Source organism: Gopherus flavomarginatus, chromosome 8 (genome assembly GCF_025201925.1).
Source record: "Gopherus flavomarginatus isolate rGopFla2 chromosome 8, rGopFla2.mat.asm, whole genome shotgun sequence".
NCBI lineage: Eukaryota > Metazoa > Chordata > Testudines > Testudinidae > Gopherus > Gopherus flavomarginatus.
The window spans coordinates 21,893,512-21,909,869 of record NC_066624.1 but is presented as its reverse complement, the minus strand read 5'-3'; the positions used below and the strand labels follow the sequence as shown (position 1 = coordinate 21,909,869).

The following is a 16,358-nucleotide window of genomic DNA, read 5'->3' as shown; positions in this document are numbered from 1 at the left end:
GGTTAAGGCTGGCGTCTGTACTACTGAAAGTGGCGTTTGACCAGAGCACCAGCCCTGTTCCTATGAAAAGTGCTGTGCAATCTTCAGTCACCACATGCAGCAACTCCAGTAGCATCATGTCCTCCTAACACCACGCTGGGGCATTGGTTTAGTGCAGACTCAGAGGAACGAGTACCACCTACTATATTGCCAACCCAGCAGCATGTCCCTTGAGTGGCCCATCCGATGTCTGTCATGCTTTGGTAAAACATCCAATGAGATTACATACCATGATGATTACCATGGTTACATGTAACATTAACAAGCTTTAGACCCATCAAATGTAATTGCAAAGGACATTGACAGGAGCATGGAACCAAACTGTATTCACTCTTTACATTTAAAGCAATAGCAGGTTTTTCTTTTCTGTATCTGGACTCCAAGAAACCATCTCTTTAAATTTAGGGTCAACAATAAATATTACAGAGCTCAATGTCCTTGCTACCTGTGGTTGTGTAAAGACAACAGGCTGGAATCTTGTCCCAGTTTTATACCAGTGTAAGCCCACTAATTTCAGTGGAGTTTCTCCTGATTTATACTGGTGTGAGTACGGGCAATCAGGCCTAAGACTTCTAAGAAGTTGGAGGTACCAGTAGAAGGGTTGTGAGGCCCCAGGTATTCTCAGCTGTCTTCTCCTGGAGAACAAAAAGCACAGCACAGAAGTGGAGGATGGGGGAGACCCTAAATAAACAGTAGCTACCCATGTAGCAGGGAGCAAAGTCCCTTACAGGAAGTTTGACTGTGATCCCTAAGTTGGGTTCTGCACTTAGATTACTGGGTGAGTAGGCACTAGACAGACAGACAGAGACAGACATGCTGCAGTAAGCCCCTGCCTCTCAGGTTAGGACCAGCCCATACTGTGCTAGCTATAGTCATGTTTAAATAAAGCTGTTACTAGCAGTTTCAATGCAGTGTCTTTCATGAGTGCAGACAGAGACATTATCACGAGATTCACACACACGGACGCACAGAGAGAGAGAGAGAGAGAGAGAGAGAGAGAGACTCCTCACCCACACTATAGCTGTAGCTAGCACTGTTCTGATGCCTGCGTGGGCAGTGCCTTGGTGACTTATTAAAACAATAAATCAATGCATCGCACTTCTCTTTCCAATGGCCCAAGGGAGGAAAGAGACTCTAACTCCTTCTGTCATTCCCTGTACTGGCCTTGCACCCATAACTAATGTCCTTACCACCTTTCAGAACAACCAGACATGGAGGCACCGAGTCCTTTTCTTCACATTGCATGCAAGCAATTCACTTTCTTTTCCCCTTGCAGATATTTTTGTTCACTTAGTCAGATTTCCACCTACACAGACACCTACACACAATGGCAGAGGGGGCGGGGGGAACAACAGCTTGGCTATTAGTACACATACAGAAGAGCTGGGATTTTGAACATGCCCTTCTGTGAGTTACCAGTTTCTTCTTCTTTGCCTTTAGTGGCTGGGAGGCAATTTATCCTGAGAGCATGCTACATGAACAGACGTTCCCCAAAACATTTCTCCTGCCACCACATAAAACCAGCCATGAAGCCTTTCAGTATCTCTTTCCGATTCTGCATGTATTGGATCTTCCTCTGTATCCTATGCACACTGGCTATTCTCCATGTTTCGGGCTGTCTTTTACAGTGTGCTCTGGGCTTTGTTCTCTGGGGCCTTGCACCTTTTGTAGTCATTGACACCAGTGTAAAATGAATACAAAGTGTGGGTAAAACGCCTCCGTTCTGAACTTTGCAGTGGTGTAAATGATTGCACACAAGGCACTAGGCAACAGAGAAGCCTAGCATTTTCCTCTCTTTTCTTTGCTCCTTTCTTTATGCTCCCTTTGTGTGTCTTTGCTCTGCCCCTAACCTGATCCTTTGTTTGTTCACAGGGACTAAGTAACATTCAACTCTGAGTGAAACTTATTGAGTTTGAAATTAAGCAAAATGAATTTGCTCATTGCTAGTAAAAGACATGCTCTGTTGGTTGGTTTTGCTCATCACACACCTTTTCCATTAATAAAGCTTTGCTGCAGCCAACGCATTAGGACAAGGCCTTTATATGCCAATGAAAATGTAAGTCTTTAGAAGATGCCTCCTTAAGGCCCGGTCTACACTGTAGCTTTACACTGGAATAACTACATCGCTCAGGGGTGTGAAAAATCCACACCCCTGAGCGATGCAGTTATACTGACCAAACCCCCAGTGTAGACAGTGCTATGTTGACAGGAAGGCTTCTCCCATCAACATAGCTACCACCTCTCCTGGAGGTGGATTAACTATGGTCATGGCAGAAGTTCTCCCGTAGCATCTTCGCTGAAGCACCACCAGTGCACTTGTGCCACTGTCGCATTTTAAGTATAGACCTGCCCTCAGACTGGTTGTGTGTTGTTTTCCTTTGTGAATGCAGCAAAGGCAGTGCCATATATTATGCAGAACCTCACGGACCGAGAGGTTAACATCAGTGGCAAGATCATTCTGGAGTGCAAAGTAAATGGAACCCCAACACCTCAGATTGCATGGCGGAAAAATGGCTATCCCATTTCACCTGCTTCAGGTGAGTGTGTAGAAATGCTGCACAACAGGTGCTGAAAGGGAAACAATCGTAATGTGTTTACAGGTTTGCAAGCTGTGTTGGTCCCGGATTCTCCACTGCCTGGCATTTGGTGGAGTTGTTAACAGCAGTGCATGATGAGTGCCAGATGCTACTAACCCAGGATGCTGTAAATGACTCAGACTCCATTATCTATACCTGACTGCTGATGTGGTTTGCAAATGGGATTACAGAGGCCAAAATGGCCAACTAGCTTCAAACCAATGCTTGATTGTACATGCCCAGTTTTGCACATGCCACTGCTTGTGCCTGCAGAATTGCCACACATGTGCAGAACTGACACTGACAAGGGAAATCAAGGTGCTGAGCACCAAGCTGCCCACTAGGCATGTCCAAGATGGTTCTTTATGCGTACAAAAAGCAGAGTGCTTCGCCGCTTGCCAAGCAGTATCTAAAAATCTGAGCCTGAACTGCTAGATGTTCTTAAGGCCTGATCCGGAGCCTGTTGAAGTCAATGGTAGCGTCTCCACTAAGGATCACTTAGCTGGCTGCAGGGCATAATACACTGTGTCTTTATTTCCCTCAGCATAAAACAATGATGAGAAACAGCTGTCAGCTCAGCCAACACACACACGTGCAGTGCTGCCACAGGCTTGGAATGTTTGCCTGAGCTTGGAATTCTTCCCAGGCCCCTCTATCCTGAGATACCCTTTATGTCATGGAGAAACCAGTGTTAGTAACTAGTTCTCTCACTTTAATTTTGCTTCTTGGGTTAGGAAATCTAGAATCCTCCATAACGCAGATCAGACCGTTCTGAGCAGAAGCTCTTAACAGCTAATGAAGTTTTATAAATAATTCTAGAAGGACAAGCATGTAACTTATCCAACCGATGGACACATGCATAATATATCTGAAAAAAACACCTCAGGGTAAATAGTTCAGTGTTGTGCATGGTGAGTTATATGCACAGTTCTTGTTAACAATAACAGAATTCATGGGCAGAACACACTGCAAACTTAAAATCTTTGGACTCAAAGTCCAATGTATTTCCCCTGCTCTGTTAGTGGCATCTGCTTAGTAAAACAAATGAGCTTGGAATCGTGTGTCACCGAATCAGAGAAATTGAAGCTAGTGAAGGCTCAGTTAGGCCACGTGTAGGCCATCTCATCCCCCATGAATGCAAGATTGAGCCAAACAGTGGGTTCTTCCGGGCTTTGTCCCCATTTTAAATGTCCCAAGAGATGGGGTTCTCATCATTTCCCTTGGGCGGCAGTGCTGCAGTCTTAGACATTACTGTCTCACTGACATTTGGCCTCAGTTTCCCTTCCTTCATTGTATCCCGTTATGCCCTGGCCATGCCACCCTGGATCAATCTACATAATTCCTTTCCCTACTGAGCTCTACATTGTGCCATGTAGGCACAGCCCTGCACAGAGGAGGAGAGGGGTCACTGCTTGGAGAGGCATTGTGCCTTAGTGGGCAATATGGTCCTTCCCAAGCTCCGGGTGTGTGGGAGGGACTCAGCTTGAATTCCTTGCCCAGTGAAGCGCAGCCCCTCTGTGCCCCTCTGGCCTGGTCTAAAAAGCATTTTGGGTTAATAAGAGAGTCGTATTTAATATGTTCTAATGACATCTCCCCAAATCCAGTGCAACTCTTGGGCTGGGAAGGGGAGAGGCAAATCCTGACGGCAGTTTTGCAGGTGTAACAGAGCAGTATCCATGGGAGCAGTATCGGGCTGCATGAATAAATTACGCCTGTTCTGCCCAGGCTGCAAAGTTGTGACTGTGGAATTAACATGACAAGTTCATTGAGAGCAGGTGGCCAGGGAGGGGTTTGCAGCACACCACCGCAAAGGTGAATATAACTCACAGCACTAAAAGGTCCCTTGTGGCTGCTACTGGAGGTACCAGAGCAGGGCTGCAGCGGCCAGTGAAGCCGTTTTCAACACAGCTCCTTTTGGACATTTTTTCTTGGCAAATATCTTCTCCAATCAAATGAAACTATATCTCCCAACACAGGAATTTCCATGGAAAACAACACCCTGGTCATCGAACGAGTGAAAAAAGACGATGAAGGCCTCTATGAATGTAGGGCTTCCAATGAAATGGGCAATGACAGCACATCAGCATTTATTAAAATACAAGGTGAGTTCACAAGCTCATGCTCAAGCTTGGTCAAACGGGCTTAGTTTTGAGGGAAGACATTATACAGCTCCCCCACACACACACTCTTAACTCAACCCAAGCCTCCCCCCCCCCACACACACACACACACACAAACACAGGGCAGGTTTGAATAAAGTGGGAACTGACTTAATCCCTTGCTCAAAACTCAAACTTAATCCCCTTTGAGGTTCCAGGAAATTTACATGGTCACATAAAGACGTAGGACCTGAAGCAGGTCAATATGTCTTCATGTCTGAAATACCTTGATAACAACTCTATCACAGACACAACATATGCTACACAAAGTGAGATATGGTCAATATAACTTGAATGTTTCATGGGGAATCATATAACACAGAGGTTCTCAGCCTTTTCACACTGGAATCTCCTGAAGTTCCCCTCCTATTTAGCCAAGAGTTAGCTGGGACCACCTTCCAATTAGCCATAGGAAAAGAACAAAGTGATTGCAACCCCTGACACTTGTTCATGATCCCTAGGTTGAGAACCATAGTGCAATACTTTGATCACTTGGCATTAACAATATAAAGTAATGGCACTTAGTGGATATCCTGCACACCTCTGCCAAACCATTGTCTCTGTGTCTCTTGGTTAGAGATGGTGTGCTACTTTACTGCCTACAGCAAGTGAATGAAAAGGTTCCCACCACATATCATGGCATTTCACGCCTACCATTTTTCTGAAATGAAGCATGGTTGATGAAATAGCAAGATTTATTTATAATTTTATTTTTGCACTGAATTTAAAATCTGATGCATTTAATTTACAGGCTCTGAAGAAAAATCCAATATTGAAGTTATCATTTTGGTCTGCACTGGTCTAGCAGCTACCCTTTTTTGGCTTCTTCTGACCCTTTTCATTCGGAAACTGAGAAAAGTAAGAGAGCTTCCATATTATACATGGAATTGAAAAGGGCTAGAGCTTAGCTCTGGGCTTGGATCCAGTTAAGACTAAGCTTCAGAGTTCAGGATTTAGGTTGACCTGGGACAGATGGTGACAAAACTGTATGAGCTGTTCTCGTGAAATTTCAGGCCAACATTCCTCTTGATTAATTACTTGACATCTTATGAGATCAGCTGTACTTATGAGTTTTCTGCCATCTTGGTCAGCATCCAACAGATCAGGGAAACAGGCTTCTTTCTCTTGTGGATCTGACATGAATTCAGAAGCATCCAAGAATGTTTGGAGACAGGCATTCAAATCCTAAGCCCCCTACAGTGATGTTCTGGTTTCAGCCCATCTCGAATAAGGTTTTCCCTAAAATGTAGTTAGTGAAGGGAGTTCTGGTTTAAATATTGTTGTAGGATGTTAAAATCTGTTGTTTGCTCTAGAACTGGGCCCAAACCACAAAGGTTCATTATGTTTTCATGGCTCATTTACTCCTTGGCCTCTGTCCTGGGGCTCCAAAGAAGTGGGCCCTAAGTTAGGTCCAAGAAGCATTTGATAAAGTAAATCATATTTAGGTTTGTTCTTTCTTGCTTATACAAACAAAAAATATGGTACAAGATACTAGATCTCTTGTCTGGATGCAGCCCAAACCACAGTCTTAATGTTGATCTTCTGTAATTTGTATGAGTGTTCACCACATTTACAATAGAACTGGGAAGAATTGTTCAAGTTTACTCTGTGTCTCTCCAGGACAGCAGAGGTGCTAGACCCAATAGATCTTGTGTCATCATTTACACCTGCATAAATTGGCATAAGGGGAGCCCAAATCAGACTTTTCCCCTCAGTGGAACCATTTTTCATCAGCTTGGCACCCATTTTAATCAGTGTAAATGGGAATACAAGGTGGAGCATTACAGAGAATCAAGCCCCATGTTGACATGTACGCCTGGTTCTAAAGCACAATGCCTTGAGCTGTCCAGGAATTGGAGAGCTGTCCAACAAGGCACTCAGAAATGTAGCTTTAATCTCAAGGATTTCCCACAAGTAGGAGCAGTGTTGGGTTTCTCTAATGTATGTAGAGACTAATAACATTAAGGGACTTTACATCTTCAAGGGATTTTATAAACATTAATTAGTTAATCCTCTCAACACCCACATAAGGCCAACATAGATAACTATGATTTTCCCCATTTTACTGATGAATAAATTGAGGCATGGTGTTGATGAGACATGTTCAAAAGCCACAGGTGGGAGTGAGTGTCAGAACTAGGACTAGAACTCAGAAAGGCCGAGCGCCCAAGCCTGTGCAAATTCCACTAGATCACACCGTTCTCTCAAGTAACAAGCTGTGCATTGGTTATTTTCCTGTTTTTAGCCTGATGCCACAGATATTAAAACGGGATACCTGTCAATCATAATGGATCCAGAGGAAATGCCCCTTGATGAGCAGTGTGACCGTCTGCCATATGACAGTAGTAAATGGGAGTTCCCAAGAGACAGGCTGCGGCTTGGTAAGCAATGCAGAGGCATTATTAATGTCAAGGATGGTGATATCGTATGTCCCTGAATGTTGGACCACAGCAGATGACAGAGGCTACTCATGTCCCCCCTGACCAGTGTTCTTTCATCCTTGGAGAAGAACTGACAGTGGTTCCAGAGTCAAGGATTGTTCTCCATGGGAGTGATGCTAAAGGCGCCCTTAGAAAATACAGATGCCATCTTGCAAAATGGCTATCACCTGCCATTGTTCTCAGTGGAAGTGAAACCAAGGTATCCCCAGAGAAGGCAGTGTCCCTTAGCAGTATTGGGAGCCACCCTCTTCCCCCAGGGAAGATGGCAGACATTTTGAAAGAAGGCAGGTCTTCATTAAGTTCTTCTGTAGAAGAACGTTATTCACCTTGTTGATAGAAAACAACTTTCAATTAAGAGAAATGATGACAAAAAAATGATGATTGATGTTTAAAATTATTTTTGAAACCTACCATTTGAACAAAATCTACTCAACGGGGGCGGGGGGGAGAATCCTGGAGGCCAGCAGGGGAATTTAGAGACTAGGAGGGATGGGAAAACTGGGCTGGGGGGGGATATGTGGCGGCAGAGGGAGGGGGAAATGGTGTGTGTTCAGGGAAGTATAGGAGTAGACAAGGAAGTTCAGAGGAATGTGGGTGGCAGGAGCTGGGGAAAACTGGCCAGTTTGCTCTGCCTGCTTAGTGCAGCTCCAGAGTTGGGGAAGCAGCCAGAGTGTCCTGGTGAAAATGGCCCTCAGCGTTCAAATCAAATAAAGATTTAAAGGTGCACACTATATATCTTCCAGTCCAGTGGGTCTCAAACTTTTGTACTGGTGACCCCTTTCACATAGCAAGCCTCTGAGTGCGATCCCCCCCTTATAAATGAAAAACACTTTTTAAATATATTAAACACCATTATAAATGCTGGAGGGAAAGCAGGGTTTGGGGTGAAGCCTGACAGCTCACAACCCCCCTTGTAATAACCTCGTGAGCCCCTGAGGGGTCCTGACCTTGAGTTTGAGAACCCCTATTCTAGTCACTAGGGGGAAAACCCAAATGGGAACATTTTATTTGTGTTTCTTGTATAGTGTTCATGTCTGACATTTTCAATAATTCAAAACAAGCAGCAAGGACACTTCCAGATAAAAGCTACATTGCAGCGAAGTTAAAGTCGAGAACATGTCAATAACTGCAGGCTAGAAGAGTGGAAGTTCTTTAGGTGCCTTCACTGTGTATTTCCATTCTTAACATATTTGGATTTCTCCTTCAACCTGAACTCTGGGTTGGGAAGGGTTGATTTGGAGATAATTGCACATAATGTTTTTACCTTTCTGTTATGTCAGCCTCAACTCCAGTTTAAAGCCATTTTTAACTGGGAAGTATATTACATACTGTATCGCATGCAGAGCATATGTATATACATCTATTATTGACACCCAGGGTTGTAAGTTCAATCCTTGAGGGGGCCACTTAGGGATCTGGGGCAAAAATCAGTACTTGGTCCTGCTAGTGAAGGCAGGGGGCTGGACTTGATGACCTTTCAGGGTCCCTTCCAGTTCTGAGATAAATAAATATATGGAGATATGCTTATTAAAAAAATTCAAAATTAACTGGAGAAATGGTCTGAAGTAAACAGGATGAAATTCAATAAGGACACATGCAAAGTACTTCACTTAGGAAGGAACAAATCAGCTACACACATACAAAATGGGAAATGACTAGCTAGGAAGGAGTACTGTGGAAAGGAATCTAGGGGTTATAGTGTATCAAACTAAATTCATCTGTGCTGTGTCTGGGCTCTGGTGTCCTATATTTTTTGCACAGCTAAGATTAATGCATGTTTCTCTCTTAGCTGATGCACACTGCCCTCAGTCCCCTATGGCTCATTCTTGACTCTTGCCTCTCTAGGTAAAACACTGGGTCATGGTGCTTTTGGGAAAGTCGTGGAGGCATCTGCTTTTGGTATCGATAAATCTTCAACCTGCAAAACAGTTGCTGTTAAAATGCTTAAAGGTACATTTCTCTGAGAGCTTCTCAGACAGTTCCTCTGGATGTACATGGGTAACGAGGTTTCCAGTGCTCAGTTCCAAAGGAGTCCCGAGGGCTTTGTGTTTGGAAGGGAGTGGGTTTGCCACATGGGAACAATTAGTCGCCATACAGGGGATGTCAACGTGTGGGAAATGACAAGTAGGCTCCACACTATGCCGCTGATGTAGCCTTGTATTCCTAGAGGAGGAAAACGGCAGCCTCCATGTCTGTGGGGTTAGGAGGGAAACAGATTACAGAATGTAATTGCATTAGTCTGAAATTGTATCGAAACCATTGATCCCAGTCCTTCCAGATGTGGAACAGTTCAAGGAGTTGAAAAGGAGCACTGCCAAGGGAGTGAATTAGGGACAACTTTCTTGCAGTTATTAAAATGAAGGAATGCTTTTACCATCCAGCCGGGGGGAGGAGGGGAGAGGGCTGGTGAATTTGGAGCGTATGTTGTTTCCAAATGACATTTACATACAAAGCCTCTGCAGACAGTTTGTGAATAAATACATCATCTGGCATGTTGGGTGCATGGGTTTGTGGGTTTTAACTGGTCACTTGGGTTCTTTTCAAATATACAAGTGATTTTCTTTGGGTGGGGCTACAACTCGCTGGCCCAAACTGCCACATAGTGTTGCTGTGTGATAGCGTTAACCTCTTCAGCTCCACAATGCAGGATCTTCGCTTAGATCACAGCAATGTGGCTTTTGTTGCCAGCTGCCTCTCCTGCTCCTCTACTGCCCACCCTTCCCCCAGTGTCAGATCTCCTCTGCTTGCCAGTACCACCTTTCTGTACCTTCTCTAGACCTGCATTGGGTCAATGGGGTCTTCAGATTGCCCCCCCACCCCGCTGTTGTTTTTCCCACTCTACACCCCTCTCCAAAACCTGACCTGAAGTTCCCAAAGGCCCTTGATTGACCCAACTCTCCCTTGGCTCCTCCACCCCCCACAATTTCCCCCAGGCTGCCTCCCAGCTAACCCTGCCCAGTAAGTCTTCCAGCAGTGCCTTACACCTGCATCCTTCTTGCTTCAACCATGGCTCCCCATCGCCACCCAAAATGCCATCCCCACCATGAATGCAGCCAGCAATAAACTAGAACCTCTGATGAGAATCTGTTCATTCAGAAAAGAGAAGGCCTTAGAGGTGGCAGCATTACAGTGATTCCACCATACATGTAAATTCCATGAAGCTTGTTGGTATCTCCTTCAAAATGGAAGGCAGTATGTAAATGTAATAGATTGTCATAAAGAATTTCAGATGATGTTCAATTTAAATATTACTGGGCCTGGTTCCCACCTCAAAGCCGTGTAAATCAGGTTGAACTCTACTGAAGTCAATGGAGTTAAAACTAGTGCCTGCTGAAGGAGACTCAGGCTTGGAGTACTTATCTCTTTATGAGGCATAAGAAATGCCAAGATGCTGGGAAATCTGTTCATGGACAATTCTGCAACCGGAAAAAGAGGCAAAGTTTGTCAGAATAAATGATTTGTTATAAGTTATTCACTCCACTCTAAAGTTAACCCCCAACCTTCACACAAACAGACTATGCACAGTGGCAGAAAACATGCAACAACCTGGCATTATCCACCCCTTTTTGTTTTGTTTTAATCATGAAAATGATACAAAGATGATAATAGAAAATCACTAGTTAAAGTCCCAACTATATGGAAAATATATGGTGTTAGCGGTGGGATCAACACTGAGGAAATGTCCATGTAACTCAGACAAGGCCTAGTACTCAGGAGCTATGGTCCCACCCTGACTTTGTGAAGTACAGCAGACTCTTGTTAGTCTGTGTTTCACAAAGCCATATACTTTACAATCACACACAGACATGGCCACTCTTCCCATTTGTTAGGGATGATTTAATACCAGCGACAGCACTGTAGTGAGGTCTCAGATGACTGAGACTTGGTTATTTTATAAAAAGTACTGGAGTACACTGAGTAGCACACTACCAGGCCTGACTTTCAGATGTGTGAGCAACTAGAGCTCCCATTACTTGGAGTGGTGAGAGCCGAGCACCTCTGAAAAGTAGATCCTGTGAAGTATTATTGCAAAGAGTTGCTACTAAACAACAATCACCAACAAGCATGGAAAAAAACATTTTCTCTTGCATTATCTCCTGGCCTTTTTGGATGTTTGTTCACTTGCTAAATTTGCTATATTTAGTTCTTTGCAAAGGTTCTCCCAGTATCTAGGTGGCATTAGAGAGGTTCTACTGCAGGATAATAACCCACTGTGACCCACTGCAGAGAAGGCAAGAGGCACTGAAAGGGCAAAGTGTTAATCCATTGCAGAAGGGTTACAGCAGGCGGATGAGTTCTTATCTGTTTAGGAGTCTGAGAGGCAGAGATAGCACAAATAACCTGGGTGGGTTTTGTTTCAAGTATAAACAGGATTTTCTGCGTCCTGTTACAAATATCCTGTTGTGTAAAGATGGCTTTGTCCTGTTTATCTTAAGCAGAATGTGCAACTACAAATGAGTGCAAGGCTTTAATGTCCGAGCTGAAGATCCTCATCCACATAGGACACCATCTGAACGTGGTCAACCTGCTGGGAGCCTGCACCAAAGCAGGAGGTGAGAAACCATCCTCCCACAAAGTATTCAGCAAGTCCATGCTCAGTGATTGTGCTCAGTTGCAATAGCAATTCTGCAGCCATGTCATCTTCATGGTCATCAGCAGGGACAGAACAAAGGATCTTCTGCTTCAGAAACATGGGCCCTTACTCCTCAAGCGAAAAGGAGAATCTTCATTAGCTATTAGGGGTCATGTCCTATTGGAGGGTCTCCATTACTGGGTTTTATTACTGCACACACATGCATGTCTAACTTTCCAGTCAAGAGGGGTCCAGCAGCATACACACAAGCTGGTGCCCAGTACAATACAATGTAACCTGGCAGCTGCCACGGAAGTTGTGTGGGGGCAGAATTTGACAATGATGGCTTTTGAATTTCTTCCTAACATAAACCTTCCCTTCATTTTCTCTACTTTTCTACTATCTAAGGTACTTATATGGCCCAATATCTGAGCACCTTACAACCTTTTATGTATCTAGCCTCACAACACCCCTGTGAGGTTGGGAAGTACTAATATCTCCATTTTGCAGAAAGAAATATGAGGCACAGAAAGTCTAAGTGGCTTGCCCAAGGTCACACAAAGCATCTGTGACAAAGCAGGGACTTGACCCCAGGTCTCCAGTATCCTAGCCTACTGCCTAACCACTGGAGCATCCTTCCCCTTCTTAGCCTGCCCTTTAAAACAGTGCTGGCTCTCTTTGCTTTATTCTTTCCATTACAGGGTAACATCTACCATGGATGCCTCTTCAGTGTTTATGATGAACCTTGAAAACAATCTCCAAAGGATGGGGGACAAGGGTTGAGGACAAAGAAACCAAGGTTAAATAAATGGAGACAGAGAGATAGTGCCCACGTTGGTAACTGTCTAAGACATTAAAGATATCATTTTTCCAAGGGACATCTAGTCACCAAGCCAAAGAAAAAAAAAGCAATGTTGCTAAGGTAGTTGGCAGGAAGACAGGAGGTAAATTATCCCCCAAACCAGAGGTTTACAGTTCACAGCAGAACAGGCAGGAGACAGCAGGTGGCAGACCCTGTCCTAATCTGGAAGCCACAGATTTGAAATCTGCAGGAGCACTGAGTCAAGAGACCAGTAGCTTTGCAAACCACATCTGACTGGACAGCCATATTGATCTGAAATGTTTCGAGGATTCAGAGGAACCAGCAAGCAATCCCTGACGCTGGGCTGCTGACCTGTGATTAATGGGGGAGGGAAGTTGTAAGCCATGGTGGTACTGCCTCCTCCCAAATCAAGCCCAGAAAACTGAGAAACAATATTTAGTAAAATGTCAGTGTGGTGGCTTGTCATAACCAGACACCCAGAACAGTCTCATGCAACTGTAGCCACTAGCCATTAACCTGAACACTAATATGACTCTAATGTTTGCACCTTATTGAGTTCTCATCATAGCAAGGTCCATGTAGGTGAACATGATCCTTTGCCTATTGTGATTATCCATTGCTTGAGTGTACTTGTCCCCAGCTGGTCCTCTTAGAGCATCCAATAGCCTCTTTCCCTACCCTGCATCCTTCTGGGTGAATAGGCCCTTTTAGTGCTACTTTACTAGCTGCCCAAAGAAGTCACTGCTAAAACCTGGGGAAGCAAGAGACTGGATGTGGGAGCCAGGTTTCCCATATGGCATTACAGAGCGCTAACTGCATAGGCTACAAGCAAGCTCTAGTTTGTTTGCTTTTGAACAAAGCCAGTGGAGACTGAAGAAAAATAGCCTAGAGCTCACAAGATAGACATTGGGATAAGAGTTTCCATTAAAATATCATTTCTAAGTACAGGGCTCTCTCATTCCTTGTTAAGTTTTATATAGCTTGTAATAGTACTCTTGATAATTGCACCCATTAAACATGCACAATACATTATTTTAACAATATCTGCCTCTTGCAACGTCACTTTGAAACACCTTGTCAGAGCATCTGATGTTAAGCAGTTAGTGCTAATGCATGCTCTAATATGCTTTATAATAAGGAACTAAAATATGAGGATGCTGCATCTAGGAAACATTTCAGAGGCACAAATAAAACACTTAGTGGCACTTTAAAGTCATGCCAGACTCTGCATTTCCTCTGAGTATTCACCAGCCAGATCTGACTTTAGTTTCTTGAAACAATGTTCCAGTTGATCTTTTCTTTGCCCTGTAAGAAGCAGGCACTGGTTTGGGGAAGTAACCTAATGATATGGAGTGCAGTGGTGGAGGCAGCATGGTGACACAGAAGAGACAGTAAAGACCAGTGGCAGGATCAAAGTTGAGTTGCATAGCTATAGTCACCTGGATCTCTCCCAGGTTGCAGACTTCAGAGCAGCGGAGTGCTTGCTGCAGTGCGTCAGTTCCTGTTCTGACTGCTTCTCAGTCATAGCCTCCAGCCCACACACCCTTTAGACAGGCTGTGGTGGTGACGTTAACATTCACATTACATCAGCTGGCACCTCCACCAGAGAGGTGACTGCATATATGCAAAGAGTGGTGCTGTGTATATATAATACTGTATGAACCTTGGGCTTGATTTTCAAAGGTGCTGAGCACCCACGGCTACAACTGAAGTCAATGGGAGTGGGAGGTTCTGAGCAGGTCCACGGCGTATAGTGCATACATATTAGCACTTTAGGATCCTTACAACTGAAAGGCCCTATTGAAATATACAGTGATATTTATAGTTAAGTAAAAAACCTCGTCTTCTCCCCTTTATCTGGGTTACTCACTTCCAGGTGCTGACTGCAACCCCGGTGCTTCCTCATTTTGAGCCGGTAGAAGTGGGTATTCACTCACGAAAGCTCAAGCTCCAATACGTCTGTTAGTCTATAAGGTGCCACAGGATTCTTTGTTGCGTTTTCAAATAAAATGTCTTTCTTCCCTCTTTGCTCCCCATCAGCTCTTTCCCACTGCTCTGTTTTCAATCCCATGTTCTCAGACTTATTCATGTCAAACTGAGCCAAACAGGTACACCACAGCACAAGTCTGTGTGTGTGTATTTCTGACACATGCAGATAAGAGCTTATTGCTTACGGTTTGCATGTTCACTGAATGGCCTGATGCAGCTCTTGGCATTTTTCCTTTGAAGTCTGAACTCAAGAGTCTGAATCTGAAGTTTCCAGATGGAACAAGGTTTACGGAGATGAAAGGCTGACCACTTAGGATGGATAATAATAGGTGTTTACATGCATTCTAATCCCATGACTTCACCTTCCCTTACATTAGAGGCATTTTGTGTGCTGGTTTCTAAAACCCAGCAACTGTACAATGGAGGCTAATTGCACAGAAATGCAGATTTCGTTCTCTCATGGCTTGGGCTGAAACACAAAAGCACTTGCAAAGATGTCTAAAAATGTCCATAGTTGTATAAAATCAACAGATACATCAAACTAAAAAATACTTTGCCCAGGAATAAAAAAGGAAGAAATTGACATGCCCTTTGTGCTTTCAAAGCCTTTAGATCTAATATCTTTGCAAACCTTTGATTCATATGGTGTCATAAACAGATCTAAATGTGTTTGTATTGCCTCCACTGGCACGAAGTCCTGTACAATACAAAAAGATTTACACTGAGATCAGAAAAGCCAGAGGGCTCTTCCACAAAATGGATCCCAACAGAAAAAAAAAAGAATTTAGTAATATGGGGGATTGTACATTCTGGTCTATCCTCTTTAATGTTCCTGTTTCTAGAAATGAGAAACAATTCCCTAATATTGTTGTCTGACAGGTAAAGAGGGAGGTAGTAGCTAGGACTCCTGGGTTCTGTTCTCAGTTTCCCACCTCAGCCACTGCCTCATGGTGTGAGCCTGGAAAACCACTTCACTTCTTTATTCCCCAGTTTCCTCATCTGTATAATGGGGCTGATAATATTTACCTACTTCACAAGGGAAATCATGAGGCTGAATTAACGTTAAAGACATTGTCCTTCTCTAGACCCTTTCCATGGCAGGAATGCAGAAATGCACTGTGCATATGTTCCACTTTTACATCTGTGAAGGTCACTTTGCTTTTGTTCTCTTTGCAGGTCCTTTGATGGTTATCGTAGAATATTGCAAATATGGAAATCTGTCTAATTATCTGAGAGGAAAACGAGGGGACTTTGTTGCATATAAGGTAAAACATACAACTGACTTTTTATGCAATTGCAAGATGGGCAATTCATGATCACAAAGGCTAGCTGCTTACAATTAGGATTTGATCTCTACTTGCCATAGAGGGGCCTCAGTTATATCGGAATGCTGGCGCTTCATCAGGCCACCAAATTCCAACTTGTAAGACGAGAAGAAAAAATGGACTCCTTCCTCTGTAGGATCTCAGTCCCTTCCTCACCCTCACCTCCAGCCCATACTGCATAATCAATTGCAAATGCTCATGAAAACAGCACATTCATCATGATGTGACTTGGAGGAGAAAAGAACTGCTCTGATTCCACTTCCTCACCACCAGCCCCTAGCTACTTGAAAGAGCAGTGGATGGTCTCTGTACGTTAGGTATGAAAACACTGGTTTCTCAATCCCATCTCCCTCCTCAGCAGCTCACTGGTCTTGTTGTCCCACAGAAAGCTGCACAGATTAGCCACCAAAACTGTTATGGGAGAGGTGAGGTC

General features: G+C 44.0%; 1 protein-coding gene across 2 annotated transcripts in view; it reads left to right on the top strand.

The window, feature by feature from the left end:
- Positions 1-16,358, top strand: part of LOC127056581 (vascular endothelial growth factor receptor kdr-like) — a 178,444-nt gene that overhangs the window by 124,021 nt on the left and 38,065 nt on the right. The window contains exons 14-20 of one of the 2 annotated variants that reach the window (XM_050964587.1): positions 2,430-2,576; positions 4,592-4,717; positions 5,526-5,632; positions 7,020-7,155; positions 9,061-9,165; positions 11,655-11,768; positions 15,777-15,865. In XM_050964587.1, coding sequence (XP_050820544.1) covers positions 2,430-2,576; positions 4,592-4,717; positions 5,526-5,632; positions 7,020-7,155; positions 9,061-9,165; positions 11,655-11,768; positions 15,777-15,865 — 824 coding nt within the window. Of the gene's footprint in view, positions 1-2,429; positions 2,577-4,591; positions 4,718-5,525; positions 5,633-7,019; positions 7,156-9,060; positions 9,166-11,651; positions 11,769-15,776; positions 15,866-16,358 lie in introns of both variants that reach the window. The other variant, XM_050964586.1, reaches the window with a different exon arrangement.